Consider the following 16,758-nt stretch of genomic DNA (forward strand, 5'->3'; position numbering starts at 1 on the left):
GGATGGCCACATGACATATACTTATTTTCCTGTATGATGTTTCAAATAAGATTAGTACTCTGGAGAACAATTTTACCATTTGCTGTATTATATTTTGACAGCACCTCAACATCAACTAAAAAAGTCTCGGATTTAGATTTGTTTTAGGCTGGAGGCCGACAGACGTATGGTTCCCTCACCTCCTAGCTCATGAAGCTTTGAATATTCTTTTTTATTTTACCAAATTCTCCCTTAGAGGACAATGACCTAGAAAACAAAGGACACAAAGATTAAAAACACTGGTATATTAAATACAGTAGAATTTAATATTGGTGTTTATCTGTCCCTTTTGGCTGTAAACTTAAGCTCTACTGAATGAGGATTTTGAATATTTAATGCAATCCTCACCCTTTTGTATTTGTTATTATAATTTGTGGTTTAAAAAAAAAGATGTCCTTTAATTTTAACTATTGTACTCATCCCCTTCAAACATGATCAAGAGTAGTTTTGAAGGAAGAGATAGCAGCGTGATCTGGCCGAGATTGAGGACATTGATTGGAAGGTAGCACCGATGCATCTGCGTGAGATTGTAATTAACGCTTGTCTGCACCTCAAACAGTTTAAGATTCTACACAGTGTATTTTGACTGTAGTAGATTGTGCGCCATGGGTAGGGCACCCATGCGCCTGCCTACATTGCGTTGAGTCCGTGGTGTCCTTTCTACATACAATATGGAATTGCCCTCCAATTCAGAACTACTGGGCCACTATCACCCAAGAGCGTTCCTGCATACTGGAATCACAAATTCCACTTGACCCAAAATATATATTGTTTGGTATCCCGAATGATGTTTATCTCCCCCGCACTAAACTCCTGTTCAGTGCATTGTGCCTGGAGGTAGCCAAGAGGGACATAGCGAGGCACTGGGGTGCAACAGAAGCTTCCTCCATGCGCATATGGAGCGAGGAATGGATCTCTACATGACTGCTGAAAAGGTAAAATACTGGAGTAGAGGGTGTCCCAATAAATTCTATAAGATCTGGGGCTGGTGGAAGACCGACTATGGGATGGAGAATATGGAGGGATGCTCAGGAATACACCAAGAACAAAGGTTCAACTGGAATGAGGGGTGTTATCTTATGTTAGTCTGATTTATAAAGCGTATGTCTACTCAGCAGAGTGCCCTGGCGCTCAGGCTAAGGGCAGCTGACCAAGGCACCTAAATTGACTGCCTGAAGAGCCATGTGTTCAGTTTCCTCTTGAAGGCAGCAAGATTACTGACCAAACGGAGGTCTGTTGGAAGTTTGTTTCAGTTGAGCGGCCCCAAGTAGGAAAAGGATCTCCCGCCTACTCTACGGCGATTGATCCGGGGCACTCTTGTAAGGCGCACAAAGGATGAACACAGGGTATGCGCTAGAATGTATTCGCCGATCCTCTCTCTAAGATAAACCACGCTCGTATCATGCATGGCCTCATGAATTAAGACCATGGCCTTGAAAAGAACCCTCTTTTTTATAGGGAGCCATTGGAGGGCCCTCAAATGAGAGTAAAAGTGAGACCTGGGTGGGAGTCTGAGTAGCTGTCTAGCTGCCGGGTTCTGCACCACCTGGAGTCTATTGAGAAGAAAGTCAGTGAGAGCGAGGTAGAGGGCATTTCCATAATTGAGTCTCATTGTGATCAGGGTCTGAACCACCTTTCAACCTGCAGAGTTAAATAGGAGAGGTAAAAAGAAATTTGCTTGCGGAGCGTGCTGAAACAAGTACCAGCTATGGCTTGAGTCTGTGGTTGGAAGGAGAGGGAGCTATCAATTTTAATCCCTAGGTTCTTAACAGAGGTTTGGAGGGGACTAGGCTGAGGCACATTGCTCGGCCAGCGGGTTCTCACCAGATTGTGGGGGACGTCTCCGAAAACTTTACCCGGACTACATCTTAATTGGTGCAGGTCTAGCTGCTGAACCACCCTGCCAAGACACCAATAGATGAGCTCCCCATCCAGTTCACTTCCCTTCTCACAATCGAAGAGTAGCTGCATATCATTCGCTTATCAAATGACTTTGGCACCCAGGGACTCAGCTAGAAAAGCCAAGGGCGTGAGGCTGTGGCGGTGCATCCATTGGGGGCGTTTCGGAGAACTAGAACGAGGGAGGGACGCTGAAGGGGGTGGGAGTGGGCAGGCCTGGCCGGGCTGCTGCAGCACTCAGGGAGTTGAGTGACAGCAGCGCATTACAGTCACAGCAATAGTGCGCATGTTTGTTTTTGGGCTGATCATTTTTACAATCAGCCCAAACATGCGCACTAGCCTTCCATTTAAGAGACCGAGGGTTGCTTCATGCCGCAGCCCCCGGTCTCCTAATGGGCAGGGAGAATCTCTGCCCTCAACCAATTCTGGCGCTTGCTGGAGCAGCGTCAGTAGAGGGGTTGGCAGTGACGTCGCGGCTGTTCCTGTTTGTTGAAGATCGCAAGCTGGGCCCCGGCCCAGGAGCAGTTAGAAGAGGCGGCGTGGACCAGTAAGTTTTCTTTTATTATATTGGAGCCGGCGGCGACTTTCGTGTGTGTAAAGTTACTCACAAGTGTCCACGCAGATGTGTCTTCCTCGCAATAGGGCAGTCTGTAGATCCTACTTACAAAGGGGTTGCTTGTTGAAACCGTCATGAATGCCTGTTTTTATTTTTGATGGTATTATGAGTTATGCGTGACTGTCTCTTTTCCTTTACTTATGTAGAAAATTAGACTGAGATGCTCTTTGTCATTTTTTGTATTCCCCCTAAATAGGACCACGAGGGGAACGCTATTTATTTTTTCTGCCAATTGTCAAAAAATATATGGAACACTTTATCACATGCAACATTTTTTCGGAAAGTCGTAATTTCGGCACGAAATCCCACTTCTCTTGCACTTTATGAAATCCTATCTAGCGCCTAGGAAGGGCCTGTATTTGGAGATGTCGACATTCATGCTTCCTATAAAGCGCCTACCACAGGGCATGAACCCTTTTAAGCGTTCCTAAGCTGTACTGCAGCCGGCTTGTCCTAGGAACTAAACATCAGAATATAACAATAGCCTCGTCAAGTAGAGATGGACACGATCACAAAACAACAGGAAAAAGGCTGAATGGGGAGGAGAGTGTGATGCATTTAAACAACACACCAGCTTTATGCCTCTTTTTAGTAAGTAAGCAAATCATTTGGTTTAAGAGTCACAAAAAAAACACACATAAATACACCCAAACACCCACGCACACATACATGCACAAACAAGGGCTGCTGGTGACATTTGAAAGCGGTGGTGCGTAAAATGATTGGCATACTGCACCGTTGCGAGCGAGCGTAGCGAGCGATCCCGAACCATCATAAGGGGAGTTCGGGGGGGATACTCCCCCCGAGAACATTTTTACAAAAGAGAGCAAAAATGGTGCATTTTCAAGCAAATTTGAGAAAGCATGAAGGTTAATAAAGCAATTGTGAAAGTGCAGTTATTTAATTAATAAACAGATGTCATATAATATAGGTAGCTGCTTATTCAGTATATCCACAGAGCTTCATAACATACTTTGAGATTCAATGCATTTCTGAGTACCTCACTCACAGATGTTTTTTATTTAACAAACAACTAAACAAATCCGTCAAAGAAGTCACCGCCCCCCCCCCCGCAATACATTTTAAATTACTTTTTAGGGTTAATTATGGTGGAAGATGCCTGGGGACTGATGGTCGCAGCCTCCTTTAAAAAAAATAGCAACTAAAACGTTTTCGAGCTGTGGATCCCTAGCAATGCAGCGGCGTGCTGCACAATGAGGCCAGGATGTGAAATGGGAGCGCTTTGCACGGTGGCAGTGGTGAGCGATGGGATGACTTTTGATCTGGGCCAAGGTCTCCTGGAAATTTAAGTCCTGGTCCAAAAATAAGTGCTGGTGCTTGGGTGCCACCCACCTGACGTCATCAGCTCCAATTAAGTACTGTCGCACACATACAATACAGGTTCAAACCTCCCTTTCTCACACAAATCAGCTAGAGCAAAGATATGGTTAATCTGAGCTTCCCTTACAAACAGAGCACAGTTTACATTGAAGGCAGCAGCAGTGCAAGCGACCCTTGTCCATGAGCATCTTTGAGGGTTTATGTTCCACACACTTTAAATGTAAAATCAATATAATAAGGACTTGGATGCCATTAAAGGAATTCTGAGATGCAGAGAGGAGATAATTGAACCATGTACACACCACTAGCAAGACCCCATCGGGGTACTGTGTTTAGTTCTGGAGGGCTTATATGGACTGTTGGTTCTATTTCTCAGTGCCTCAGATGGAGTATTGCTAATACGTGTATGGTGTAGAGGCCTCATCTAGGGTATTATAACCTGTTCTGGAGGCTGCATCTGGAATGTAGTATTCAGGTCTAGATGGCACCTTTGTGGCATTGTGTCAGGTGCTTATTTATTCATGTAATTAAACGCCAAGGCGGTATGAACGGACCCTGTGCAGTCAGTGAGGCCACCGTTACAACAAACAAATGATGGACGGAATGCTGACAATGCAGACATTCTCCCCCAGTCAAGAGATCTGGGTTAAATCCATCGTTCTTTTGCCCACTACGCCAACCCAGTTCAGACATGGCCATATGCAAATCAGTCTTGACCCTGTGCCTTATGGGAACAGTCCAGCCCGAACTGCCAAGCCATGTCTTCCCTGGACCGGAATCAAGCATCCTAGGACCGGTTTCTGGCTATCAGCCAGGATAGCTTGACTCCAGTGGCGTAGTGAGCACGGGACCCACGTCTGGGCATACCCATCCCACTTAGGGCGAAAAGCGTTACAACAAACACATGATGGACGGAATGCTGACAATGCAGACATTCTCCCCTAGTCAAGAGATCTGGGTTAAATCCATCGTTCTTTTGCCCACTACGCCAACCCAGTTCAGACATGGCCATATGCAAATCAGTCTTGACCCTGTGCCTCATGGGTACAGTCCAGCCTGAACTGCCAAGCCATGTCTTCCCTGGACCGGAATCAAGCATCCTAGGACCGGTTTCTGGCTATCAGCCGTCATCAGCCAGGATAGCTTGACTCCAGTGGCGTAGTGAGCACGGGACCCACGTCTGGGCATACCCATCCCACTTAGGGCGAAAAGCGTTACAACAAACAAATGATGGACGGAATGCTGACAATGCAGACATTCTCCCCCAGTCAAGAGATCTGGGTTAAATCCATCGTTCTTTTGCCCACTACGCCAACCCAGTTCAGACATGGCCATATGCAAATCAGTCTTGACCCTGTGCCTCATGGGAACAGTCCAGCCCGAACTGCCAAGCCATGTCTTCCCTGGACCGGAATCAAGCATCCTAGGACCAGTTTCTGGCTATCAGCCGTCATCAGCCAGGATAGCTTGACTCCAGTGGCGTAGTGAGCACGGGACCCACGTCTGGGCATACCCATCCCACTTAGGGCGAAAAGCGTTACAACAAACAAATGATGGACGGAATGCTGACAATGCAGACATTCTCCCCCAGTCAAGAGATCTGGGTTAAATCCATCGTTCTTTTGCCCACTACGCCAACCCAGTTCAGACATGGCCATATGCAAATCAGTCTTGACCCTGTGCCTCATGGGAACAGTCCAGCCCGAACTGCCAAGCCATGTCTTCCCTGGACCGGAATCAAGCATCCTAGGACCGGTTTATGGCTATCAGCCGTCATCAGCCAGGATAGCTTGACTCCAGTGGCGTAGTGAGCACGGGACCCACGTCTGGGCATACCCATCCCACTTAGGGCGAAAAGCGTTACAACAAACAAATGATGGACGGAATGCTGACAATGCAGACATTCTCCCCCAGTCAAGAGATCTGGGTTAAATCCATCGTTCTTTTGCCCACTACGCCAGCCCAGTTCAGACATGGCCATATGCAAATCAGTCTTGACCCTGTGCCTCATGGGAACAGTCCAGCCCGAACTGCCAAGCCATGTCTTCCCTGGACCGGAATCAAGCATCCTAGGACCGGTTTCTGGCTATCAGCCGTCATCAGCCAGGATAGCTTGACTCCAGTGGCGTAGTGAGCACGGGACCCACGTCTGGGCACACCCATCCCACTTAGGGCGAAAAGCGTTACAACAAACAAATGATGGACAGAATGCTGACGATGCAGACATTCTCCCCCAGTCAAGAGATCTGGGTTAAATCCATCGTTCTTTTGCCCACTACGATAACCCAGTTCAGACATGGCCATATGCAAATCAGTCTTGACCCTGTGCCTCATGGGAACAGTCCAGCCCGAACTGCCAAGCCATGTCTTCCCTGGACCGGAATCAAGCATCCTAGGACCGGTTTCTGGCTATCAGCCGTCATCAGCCAGGATAGCTTGACTCCAGTGGCGTAGTGAGCACGGGACCCACGTCTGGGCATACCCATCCCACTTAGGGCGAAAAGCGTTACAACAAACAAATGATGGACGGAATGCTGACAATGCAGACATTCTCCCCCAGTCAAGAGATCTGGGTTAAATCCATCGTTCTTTTGCCCACTACGCCAGCCCAGTTCAGACATGGCCATATGCAAATCAGTCTTGACCCTGTGCCTCATGGGAACAGTCCAGCCCGAACTGCCAAGCCATGTCTTCCATGGACCGGAATCAAGCATCCTAGGACCGGTTTCTGGCTATCAGCCGTCATCAGCCAGGATAGCTTGACTCCAGTGGCGTAGTGAGCACGGGACCCACGTCTGGGCACACCCATCCCACTTAGGGCGAAAAGCGTTACAACAAACAAATGATGGACGGAATGCTGACGATGCAGACATTCTCCCCCAGTCAAGAGATCTGGGTTAAATCCATCGTTCTTTTGCCCACTACGCCAACCCAGTTCAGACATGGCCATATGCAAATCAGTCTTGACCCTGTGCCTCATGGGAACAGTCCAGCCCGAACTGCCAAGCCATGTCTTCCCTGGACCGGAATCAAGCATCCTAGGACCGGTTTCTGGCTATCAGCCGTCATCAGCCAGGATAGCTTGACTCCAGTGGCGTAGTGAGCACGGGACCCACGTCTGGGCATACCCATCCCACTTAGGGCGAAAAGCGTTACAACAAACAAATGATGGACGGAATGCTGACAATGCAGACATTCTCCCCCAGTCAAGAGATCTGGGTTAAATCCATCGTTCTTTTGCCCACTACGCCAGCCCAGTTCAGACATGGCCATATGCAAATCAGTCTTGACCCTGTGCCTCATGGGAACAGTCCAGCCCGAACTGCCAAGCCATGTCTTCCCTGGACCGGAATCAAGCATCCTAGGACCGCTTTCTGGCTATCAGCCGTCATCAGCCAGGATAGCTTGACTCCAGTGGCGTAGTGAGCACGGGACCCACGTCTGGGCATACCCATCCCACTTAGGGCGAAAAGCGTTACAACAAACAAATGATGGACGGAATGCTGACAATGCAGACATTCTCCCCCAGTCAAGAGATCTGGGTTAAATCCAGTCAGTCAGTCAGTGAGGCCACCGGCAGGACGCGGCTGACCTGCGCCGAGGCCTGCTTCTGAGCCCAAGGCTGCAGGTAACGGGCCCGCAGGGAGCGACGAGGGGCTAATGGGCCGCGCTGAAGCATGGACCGGTGGAGAGGAGCGGGTTTTCGGATCTCGGGTCCCGCTCCTCCTGGACCGCCCATCTGCCCAATTTTCGCGCCCTTTCCAACCCCAGGCCCGTGACTTACAGGGTCAGGCCAGCGGCCTATTGACGAGGTGCCTTCATCAGGCTCAGTCCCGGGCCAGCACCCGACCATGCCAAACACCCACCCACACGCACCCGCCACCCACCTGACCAAGCTGCGCGGCGTACTCCAAGTCGGAGTACTGTCTGTCTGACACCTGATTGATTATTATATTTTTTTTACTGAATACAGTGACTGATTGAATATATGTAATATGTTGTGCTTTGTTAAGTTACTGTCAGTTGGTTGTCAATTCTTACTTCAACGTGACGTCGAGGAGATCGGATTCACTTCAATCAATCAAATCTGGAATGGAATGGATGGAAATCATCAAATGATGAATCGCCAGAGTAGTAGCACCGCACGACGAGGTCTCGTCTCAGTCAGTCACTCTCTGGTGTCGTGTCGACTCTTCGTGGCACTGACGCGGTGACCGTGACGGAGCCTGTGCGATCGATGGTCCAATCACAGTGCGGCACAACGGCAGGGCCACCCCACCCACGCGCGGCACCCAATGCGGCAAATGCCTGCCCTCAGGCTGCGCGGTGTCTCTCCCAATCCAGACATTGCATTAGCAGCGCCAGGGCGTCTCGCCCATTAGGAGACCGGGGGCTGCTGCATGAAGCAACCCTCGGCTCCGACTCCCCCCTCGCTTTCCTGGCTAAGTGAGTGGCTATTGGCTAATGCTATAGGTAAGTAGGGTAGTGCGCATGTTCGGGATGGTCATATCCCAAAATCGAGCATGCACACTATTATTGCAGCAGCGCTTAAGCGCAGCTACCTGTCAGTCAGCCCCGCCCCCACCCACCCCCTTAAGCGCCGCAGCCGACTGACTACCATAATGCCGACTGCTGCTGTCTGCGACCCGCGGACGCAGAGTGGCGAGTCCCTGACTGTTTGACTTGTGATGGCTAGTGGGGCAACGCCCCACCGCCCCAAAGGACGCCCCGCTCCTGTGCACAAACGTTGCCCCAGCCCCCTGCTCTCCCCCACTTATTCTTTTTCACCCTCACTCTCACAACTCTTGCTTAAGTGTTGGTCGGTTCATCGGGGGATGACAGGTGGGATAAAGACTGCTAGGTGAAGGGAATTCATAGACGAGCGAACATATTGTGTAAAACCACAAAAACTGAGACATTACACAAATAGAAGTAGGAATACAATTGTGGATCTACAGAAGGGCACAGAATAACAATTGACACAACCTGCCACCACAGAAAGCACATTCAATGATTCAATAAGGGGTATACAATAAAACTCTTACACACCGAGTCATTTGTGTTAACTAAATTGCTTTCCGCTGGGCTGCTACTTGATTCTGCGATGGAACAGATGTGAACTTGCCTCCCTCTGTGTTCGGCCAACCGTCCACCAGGCCATGTGGTAAATGTATTGAAATATGGGTCTGAGTGTGGAAAATCGTGACAGTCCCTGCAAACCCAGTCCGCAGTGTGGAAAATGTTTATTGTAACGTTGCAAGTGACAAACATATTACCCTGATGTGAGGCTATAGTTCAAAGGGAGATGTCTGAATCCAAATACTAAACAGTCAATGGTTTACAATAAATACTACGGATAATTATTTTTTCATAACTACATTCCTGAAAAGGAAACAAAATGGAGGTTTACGCCATAATGGTTTGTGACTTGGTCTGCTGCGGGTTTTAGACAGGATTGACTGTTGAGTTACTGACTACAAATGATGTCTGTGAGCTCAGTGTGAGGAGCCTTTGTTGATATGTAGTACTGCAGGAGGCACGGTCGAATGTATGCTTGCGTTCTCAGGCATAATGAGTGATTTCTGGTTTTAATAAGGTTGTTAGATTGGAGGAATCTCTTGGCTGTATCTTTCCTTTTCATTCATGTTGGGATTTGAAAGCGAAAATGCAGAGGTGGGTGTGTGTTTTGTTTTACATAAAAAATATCCATTTGCCTTGAAAGTAAGTTTCCAGTCTATTTCTTCTGCTCCAAGGTACATTTTGCAATAGTTCGTTGATGTTCTTAGACTCTTCATTAAACCTGGGTTTAATTCAGCCCATGCTTTGCTTGTGTGTTGACCCTGTTGTTGAAGCGAGCGCCCCTTTAGGAAGAAGAAGGGTCCCTTAGCTTGGCTAACATAACCACTTGCACTTTACTCTTCACAGTCAAAAAGGAGGGGAGCGTTGGTCTAGACTAATTATTAATTAGTTTAGACCAACCCTCACCTCGGTTTTAACTGTGAAGAGTAAAGTGCATGTGTTCTCGAATTTGCTTGAAAATGCACCTTTTGCCCACTTGTTTTTCTAAATTTTCTCGGGGGAGATCCCCACCCCCCCCTCGAACCCTCCTTAGGTCATTCGGGCTCGCTCGCTGTGGTGTGCTCCACCACTAATTTTACGGCTCACTTCTTTCAAATGTCACCAGCCGCCACTGGCGTGAGGTATATATTAAACAGGGTGGGCTAAGGGCTGAGCCCTAGAGTATGCCCACAGTCAGGGTTCTGGCTTGCGAGGTGTAAGTAGCAGCCATTCTTCCTGAGTACGCTTATCCAAAAAAGATGTCCGCCAATTCAAGGCTGAGTGTCTGATCCCTATCTCTTGAAGGCGCTCAAGCAGCTTAGAGTGGGGCACGGTATCGAAAGCTGCAGTGAGGTCCAGGAGGATCAGAATGGCCTTGCCTCCCTTGTCTAGGGTGTTGCTTACGTGTTCAACCACTTCCAGAAGCGCAGCTTCAGTGCTGAAATGAGGTCGAAAGCCGGATTGGATGGGGTGTAATATTTTATTATCTTCCAAGTAGAGGGAGAGTTGGTGGTTGACTTCCTTCTCCAGAATCTTTGAGAAAGCGGAGAGGAGGAGATCAGCCTATAATTCACCAAATGATTGGGATCTGCAGCCAGGTTTTTTCAGCAGCGGCAGCACTTTTGCCATTTTTGTATTACTTTGATAGGTAGATGCGGTCATCGGTGCATCTTTTTGAACTTTAAAAAAAAAAAATGTTTTATGTCAGTGCCTGGATGAAAATCTACCTACACATGCTACAAATGTATCATGTAAATGTATGACCTGCGTCACGTATTTGCTGTCAATAGTGCCAGTTGCATGAGACTGTTTTGTTATCATTAATTAGCTGCATAAAGCAAAACAAATACAAAATAAAAATTCATTAAAAAAAGAGTCGTTTTGTAAAGCTATGTTTATCTATCCATGTTCAGCGAATGCCAGCTTTCCCCCCATGAGTTGATAATGTTGTTTTTTCTGTTTTGTAGCTTCGTTTAGTGAGCAGACCGCCGCTCCCAGTACCAGCAGTGGGTATTATAACCATACACCGCCAGCAAGAAGATGACATCCTCGCCAGAACATTCGCATAGAGCTATTGCTTATGGAAGTCTAGATTTTGTTGCAATACCCAGTTTTATGTGACATACATGGTTTTCTCAGGTTACTTTACTTCTAAAGCAAATCTCAGTTTTATCTGTTTTTATAGAAAACAAATCCAATAATATTTTGGCTTCTTAAAGTGTTTCACACAATGTTGCTGAACTAAAAATAAAATAAAAAAGTCACCTCAATCTCAAACTTATGTATCCACACTTTTGCACTGGAAATTAATATGTATTCGAATGAACAAAGCTGACGATGTGCATATCTCCTCTAGGGGTTTTAAAGCTAAATGTGATTTTGTTTTCCCGAATATGTGCTTAGTGATGCATTGCATTTTAGTTATAACCTTTAGAACTCTAGAAAAAATGTTGCAAAACTTGTTTGTGGTTGGTGAGTGCCCAGGTGTCTTGATGTGGGAAATATTCCACGGTTTACTGGTGACACCAAGAAGCTGCCATTAAAGAATGATACATGTGATTGAAACGTAAGAGATTTGAAAGGTGATGTATGCAATTATGAAGAAAATGTAGTTTCTACATCCGTTGAACCAGAGGCAGGTGCTGCCATTGTACATATTTGCAGAGCAGTTGGGTATGGCAAAAGCACAGTTGGATACATTTTATCTAAATTTAGGATGAAAGCCACGTACAGGAATATTCTAAATTTTAAGCTGGAGGTTATGTCAACATTAATTTTTAAGGAACCATTCAGTGTGTGATGGCACAGAATGTCTAAAATTCAAGCAGACCTCATCAAGCAGAGGTACATTCTGGAATGCTTATCGTTGGATAAGAACAGGGATGCAGAACTGTGCAGAGGACTGTGTTTGCTATAAAATCGGTGACCCTTTTCAAAAGATTTGACAAGCAGAAAGGAAACTTGCATCCTAGATAGTCATCTACTGGACCTGTTTTCTCATGCGTTTCTTTCTTTCCTATATGTTAACGTACTGATTGTTTCCCCTAAAATGTTTTGATAGCGGTTTTATCTGACCCCACTATTAGTAAATGATTGCAGCAGGAGTGGCTTCCCATTCGCGTGGTCCAATTTTAGTATTGGTTTGTTACAGAGGCAAAGTCAATGGGTCTCAACAACCACGCTCACGCTGTTCCCCCTGTTGGACCTTAATCTCTCTCTCTCATTCATTTTCCAACCAAACCACCATAGTTTCAGTCACCTCTGCTGGGTGCACTGCAGAGAAGTTGGTGATTTGATAAAGATGAACTTTAGGCTCCCCTTTCATCTAAGTCCCTCCCCCGTCAGTTGGATTTGTTCGTACTGGTAGGGTGGATATCGATGGTTACCCAACCGCTGAGGGCTTGACTGATGACACCCCAGCACTTTCCACAAACACTAAATAGACCCCCTCAAATCAACTGAACGTGAATATACGTTCCAACACTCATAACCAGCTTGACTGTGATGTGTGACATGTATAAATACATGCTTCGTTTTTAGACATAATCCAGGGGTTAATGCCTGATAAAGATTGTCTTATTCAGACTCACAGAAGATTAAATATACTCAATGCAGAATAATAAGAATTGAAACAATGGATTGCAGTTTAAATGAGATTTTGTGTCAGTACCTCATTATGTTGATAAGGATGTAATGTGAATAAAAGATTTAACTGGTGGGCGTGGCCAGGCGCCGAAGAAGTCTTGCTAACGCTCCGTACCTTATCCCCTGGTTATCCTGGGCATCCTGCCTCTACGGGGCTCTATTCGGCCCCAGTGCACGTCTACCATGGCGGGCTGTGACTGTGCTGTCGGAGAAGAGTTGTCCGGGCCCTGAACTCACTCTGCGACAGCCCTGGGCGTTGTGGCCTGCCGCGCTGGGAAGATCTGGGCCTGGTAGCGTGGCTGCGCAGCTGCCCGTATGAGACGACTCTGCTGCGGTGGAAATCCTGAAGCTACCTGACACTGCCAGCTTCTGCCTTGGTGGTACTGCGTGGGGCGCCTCGTGCTCTCTGTGGGCCAGCAGCTGGAGAGCGGCTCGCAGCAGATGTCCTGCTCCCGCGGGGCAGGCTGAGGCTGCTGAGGCTGCGGGGGCTGCCGGTGCAGTGTTGGAGTGAGGCCTGCACCACTGAGGTAGGCCTGCAAGGGGCACTTGGGGTGCCTTCTGGTGGCGGTTGGGGGACCTAGGGCCCCCTACTTGATCGTAGCGTGACTGCTCCTGCAGGCCAGACAGCTGGTGTGAGTCACGGTGGCCAGCCGGGCCTAGTGCTTCTGCAGAGGTTACTTACAGGGGAGACCCCACTGCCTGGGTGCGAGCGGCGGCCCCTGCAGATTTCCTGGCATTGCGGTGCCCGTGTGAGGTGGAGGTCCACGGGGGTCGGTCGGGCCTAGGGGCCTTCGTCTGCACGTGGCTGGGACTGAGTGGCTGTGCTTGCTGTGGCTCTGGTGAGGTGGTCGCGCTTGTATCCTGCCTCCACTGGACTTAATATTGGCGCACAGTGTCACCCTTCCTGCTGCGGCGGTCATTGTCTGCTGTGCCGATAGTGGCCCTTTCCGGGACCTGACCATCTGGCGCGGTGGCTAGTGCGGACCACATTAGAGCTGCTGGGTGAGGCCTACGCCACTGAGGTGGGCCTGCAGGGGACACTTGGGGTGCCTTCTGGTGGCTGTGGGGGGCAACGGGGTTCGATCGGGCCTAGGGGCCCCCTGCCTGATCGCAGCATCTGTTCCTGCGGGCCAGGCAGCCGGTGTGAGTCACGGGGGCCTGCCGGGCCTAGGACTCCTGCGGAGGTTACTTGCGGGAGGAGATCCCACTACCTAGGTGCGTGCTGCTGCCCCTGCAGGTTTCCTCGCATTGCGGCGCCCGTGTGAGGTGGGGGTTCACGGGGGTCGGTCGGGCCAAGGGGCCCCCGTCTGCATGAGGCTGGGACTGAATGGCTGCGCTTACTGTGGCTCTGGAGAGGTGGTCGTGTTTGTACCCTGCTGCCCCTGGAATTAATATTGGCGCACAGTGTTATCTACTGTGCCGGTGGTGACCCTTTTTGGGACCTGGCGCCGCGGCGTGTGCAGATTGCGGCGCTCTCCTGTGAAGTGATATTCTGCTGATGGTGGCCTGGGGGGCAACGGGTTCCGGGGATTCACCATCCGTCCCACCCGGATTCCACTCCTTGGCGGTGCATTTCTTATGACCAGGTGGGCACGTGAGACTGACCAAGGGGGCTAGCTTTGTTGCCCGTCGGACCTGGGGCCCCGCATCGGACTGGGATTGCGGGCTCCTCCTTACTGCGAGTTGGGTCCCCCACTGTACTGTCTGCGGAGGTCCTTCTCTGTGACTCGGGCACCCGGAGCGGAGAGGGCAATACACTGCGCTACACTTGACCTCTGAGGTGCATGTCTACTGGTGTACTGAGGAGCAGTGGGGTCCAACACACGTTATTCCCATTAAAACCTCATATTCTCCTGCTCCCCATCTGACAGAGTGTTCGTAGTGGCAACCAACTGTGTAATACCAGGGGTGGGGACATCTCACCTATCCCGCTTTACTTACTATAGTCCGGGACGTCGCCCGTCAGACACATATACTCTTCCCAGGACTGACTTGGGAGTTCCTCAGCTGAGACTGCTGTGAGGGGGGCCTAACTGTCTGGAAGAATCCTGGGCTCGCTGACAGCACGAGGGCGCGCATTGTTGACTAAGGTTAAGCTACGCTGTGGAAAGCCCGATCCTAGTCGCAGACGAGGCCTCTTGAGTTGGAGGAAGCACGGAGACTTGTCAGCCCAGCCTTGCAACCTATGAAGAGCGCTCAGCAGATCATCATGGGCCGCTTGCGCAACAACCCCTCTCGCGATGCGCCTCCTGGGGGCCAGGCTGGGATATCACTCACGACCCCCGGGGCAACGACGGAAATGAACCCGCCTGACATTGCCACCAAACTAGACTCTGTACTGGCGGCAGTGGAGGGCATCGGTAATGCTCTGGACCTGACCCGCACATCCTTGGAAGGCCGCATGGACACTATTACCTCGGACTTCACACTTCTCCGGGCCGACCAACACAAACTCTCAGACCCAGTTCGTGGTGCAGAGGCCACACTGGCAGACCTCCGACCCAGATCCCAGAACTGCTCCTCCGCACTTCAAGATCTACTGGATCGGGTTTGCACCCTGGAGGATAAGGTGGACGACGCGGAGGGTCGATCACGCCGAAATAATGTACTCGTAGTCAATCTTCCTGAGGGAGAGGAGGGGCGGGACCCGGAGACCTTCACGGAGGCCTGGATGAAGGAGCTCATGCCCTCCGGATCGCTCTCCCCACAGTTCGTAGTAGAGTGAGCCCTTCGAATACCTGCCCGCAGGCCCCATCCTGGGGAGCGCCCTCGCCCCTTCCTGTTTAGAGTCATGAACTTCAGGGACAGAGACGCGATTCTTTGGGAACTGGGGAAACATCCCGGCCCTAAGGTGCAAAACGTATCCGTTTCTCTCTTTCCTGATTACACGGCTCAGGTGCATGGGAGGCGAGCCACCTTCACAGCAGTAAAACAACAGCTCCGAGATCTGGACCTCCGCTACTCCTTGCTCTTCCCGGCCCGCCTGTGAGTAATCAGAGAGGGCTCTACGAAATACTTTAACTCCCCCATTGAGGCATGGGAATGGCTCAAGGAGCAGGGGTTGGCGTCGGTGCCCAAATCATCTGATAAGTCCCGGCCCCGTGATTACCCCCGCGGAGGTAGACGCAGAGGGGGAAAGGCGAGGAGCGTGAGACATACAGTGACCATCATCAGACCCGACCAAATCAGATTGGAACGTCAGGGGGCCCTGCGGGCGACGGCGGCCCTCCGGCCCTCCAGATCTCCATCCCCGGCCGACTCTGCTGCCTCTCCGCTTGGGTCCGGAGCCCCTGAAACCACGTCTGAATGGTCCTTGGACGCAGATTTCCCCCCACTCCGGGGTGTCACCCCACAAACCGCAGATGGCATTATCTGATGTTAACTTTGCATTCCAGTTGGACTATCGCACTACTTCAGGACTTGTTTATTTCATTCTAGCAGTTGTGTGATGCCCCCCTTTTCCCGCTCGCTCCCATGGGGCGTCTGGCAGGGACTGGCCTTACATTGTTTTTTTCTTCTTTCAGGTCATCTTTTCCCCCCCGAGGCCCCGGCATTAGTAGTTTTGGGCCTTATATGCATGCTGGAGCACCATGGTAACTCAGGACGTGTTTCTTCTTGTATCCCCCTCCGTGTTTGAGATGCTCTACCTCCTGTTTATTGGCGATAACTGAAGGGGAAGGTATCTACATTGACTCCTCTTACTCACTGGTCTAACTTCCCCCCCACAGTCGTACAACGACGATCGTTCTATAGCCATGTCTTGGAATGATTGTTTGGGCAGTTCCTCACGTTGGAGTGCCGCTCTTTTCCTGTTGCAAAGTTTCATATTACCCAATATCACCTTCTTATTTTTCTTCCCCTGTACAAGTCGCCGCCCCTACAGATCTGCCGCCTCCCCGTCCTCCCCGTCCAAGGGCGTCCTTCACACAGGGAGCCCTACAGCGCCCGGGTTGGGCACACTGACCTTAATAGCCCCAATGACCAACCTTAACATCCTAACTTGGAATGTTAAGGGCATTCAGACACCACCGAAGCGCTGCGCCATCTATGCCTATTTACAGCGTCACAAGACGAGTGTTGCACTTTTACCGGAAACGCACCTAGCAGCCGCTGAAGCCGCACGCTTGCACTGGGATTGGCGTGGTCAGATATACAGCACC

General features: G+C 49.9%; 1 protein-coding gene across 1 annotated transcript in view; it reads left to right on the plus strand.

The window, feature by feature from the left end:
* DHTKD1 (dehydrogenase E1 and transketolase domain containing 1) overlaps window positions 1–11,230 on the plus strand; it is a 1,328,309-nt gene extending 1,317,079 nt beyond the window's left edge. Inside the window, exon 17 of the mRNA XM_085652869.1 lies at window positions 10,921–11,230. Within this exon, the coding sequence (XP_085508995.1) occupies window positions 10,921–11,022 (102 nt within the window). The 3' untranslated portion in view covers window positions 11,023–11,230. The remainder of the gene's footprint in view (window positions 1–10,920) is intronic.
* Window positions 11,231–16,758: the final 5,528 nt, after the last annotated feature.

The sequence above is a fragment of the Triturus cristatus genome, chromosome 4_1, assembly GCF_964204655.1.
Source record: "Triturus cristatus chromosome 4_1, aTriCri1.1, whole genome shotgun sequence".
Lineage (NCBI taxonomy): Eukaryota > Metazoa > Chordata > Amphibia > Caudata > Salamandridae > Triturus > Triturus cristatus.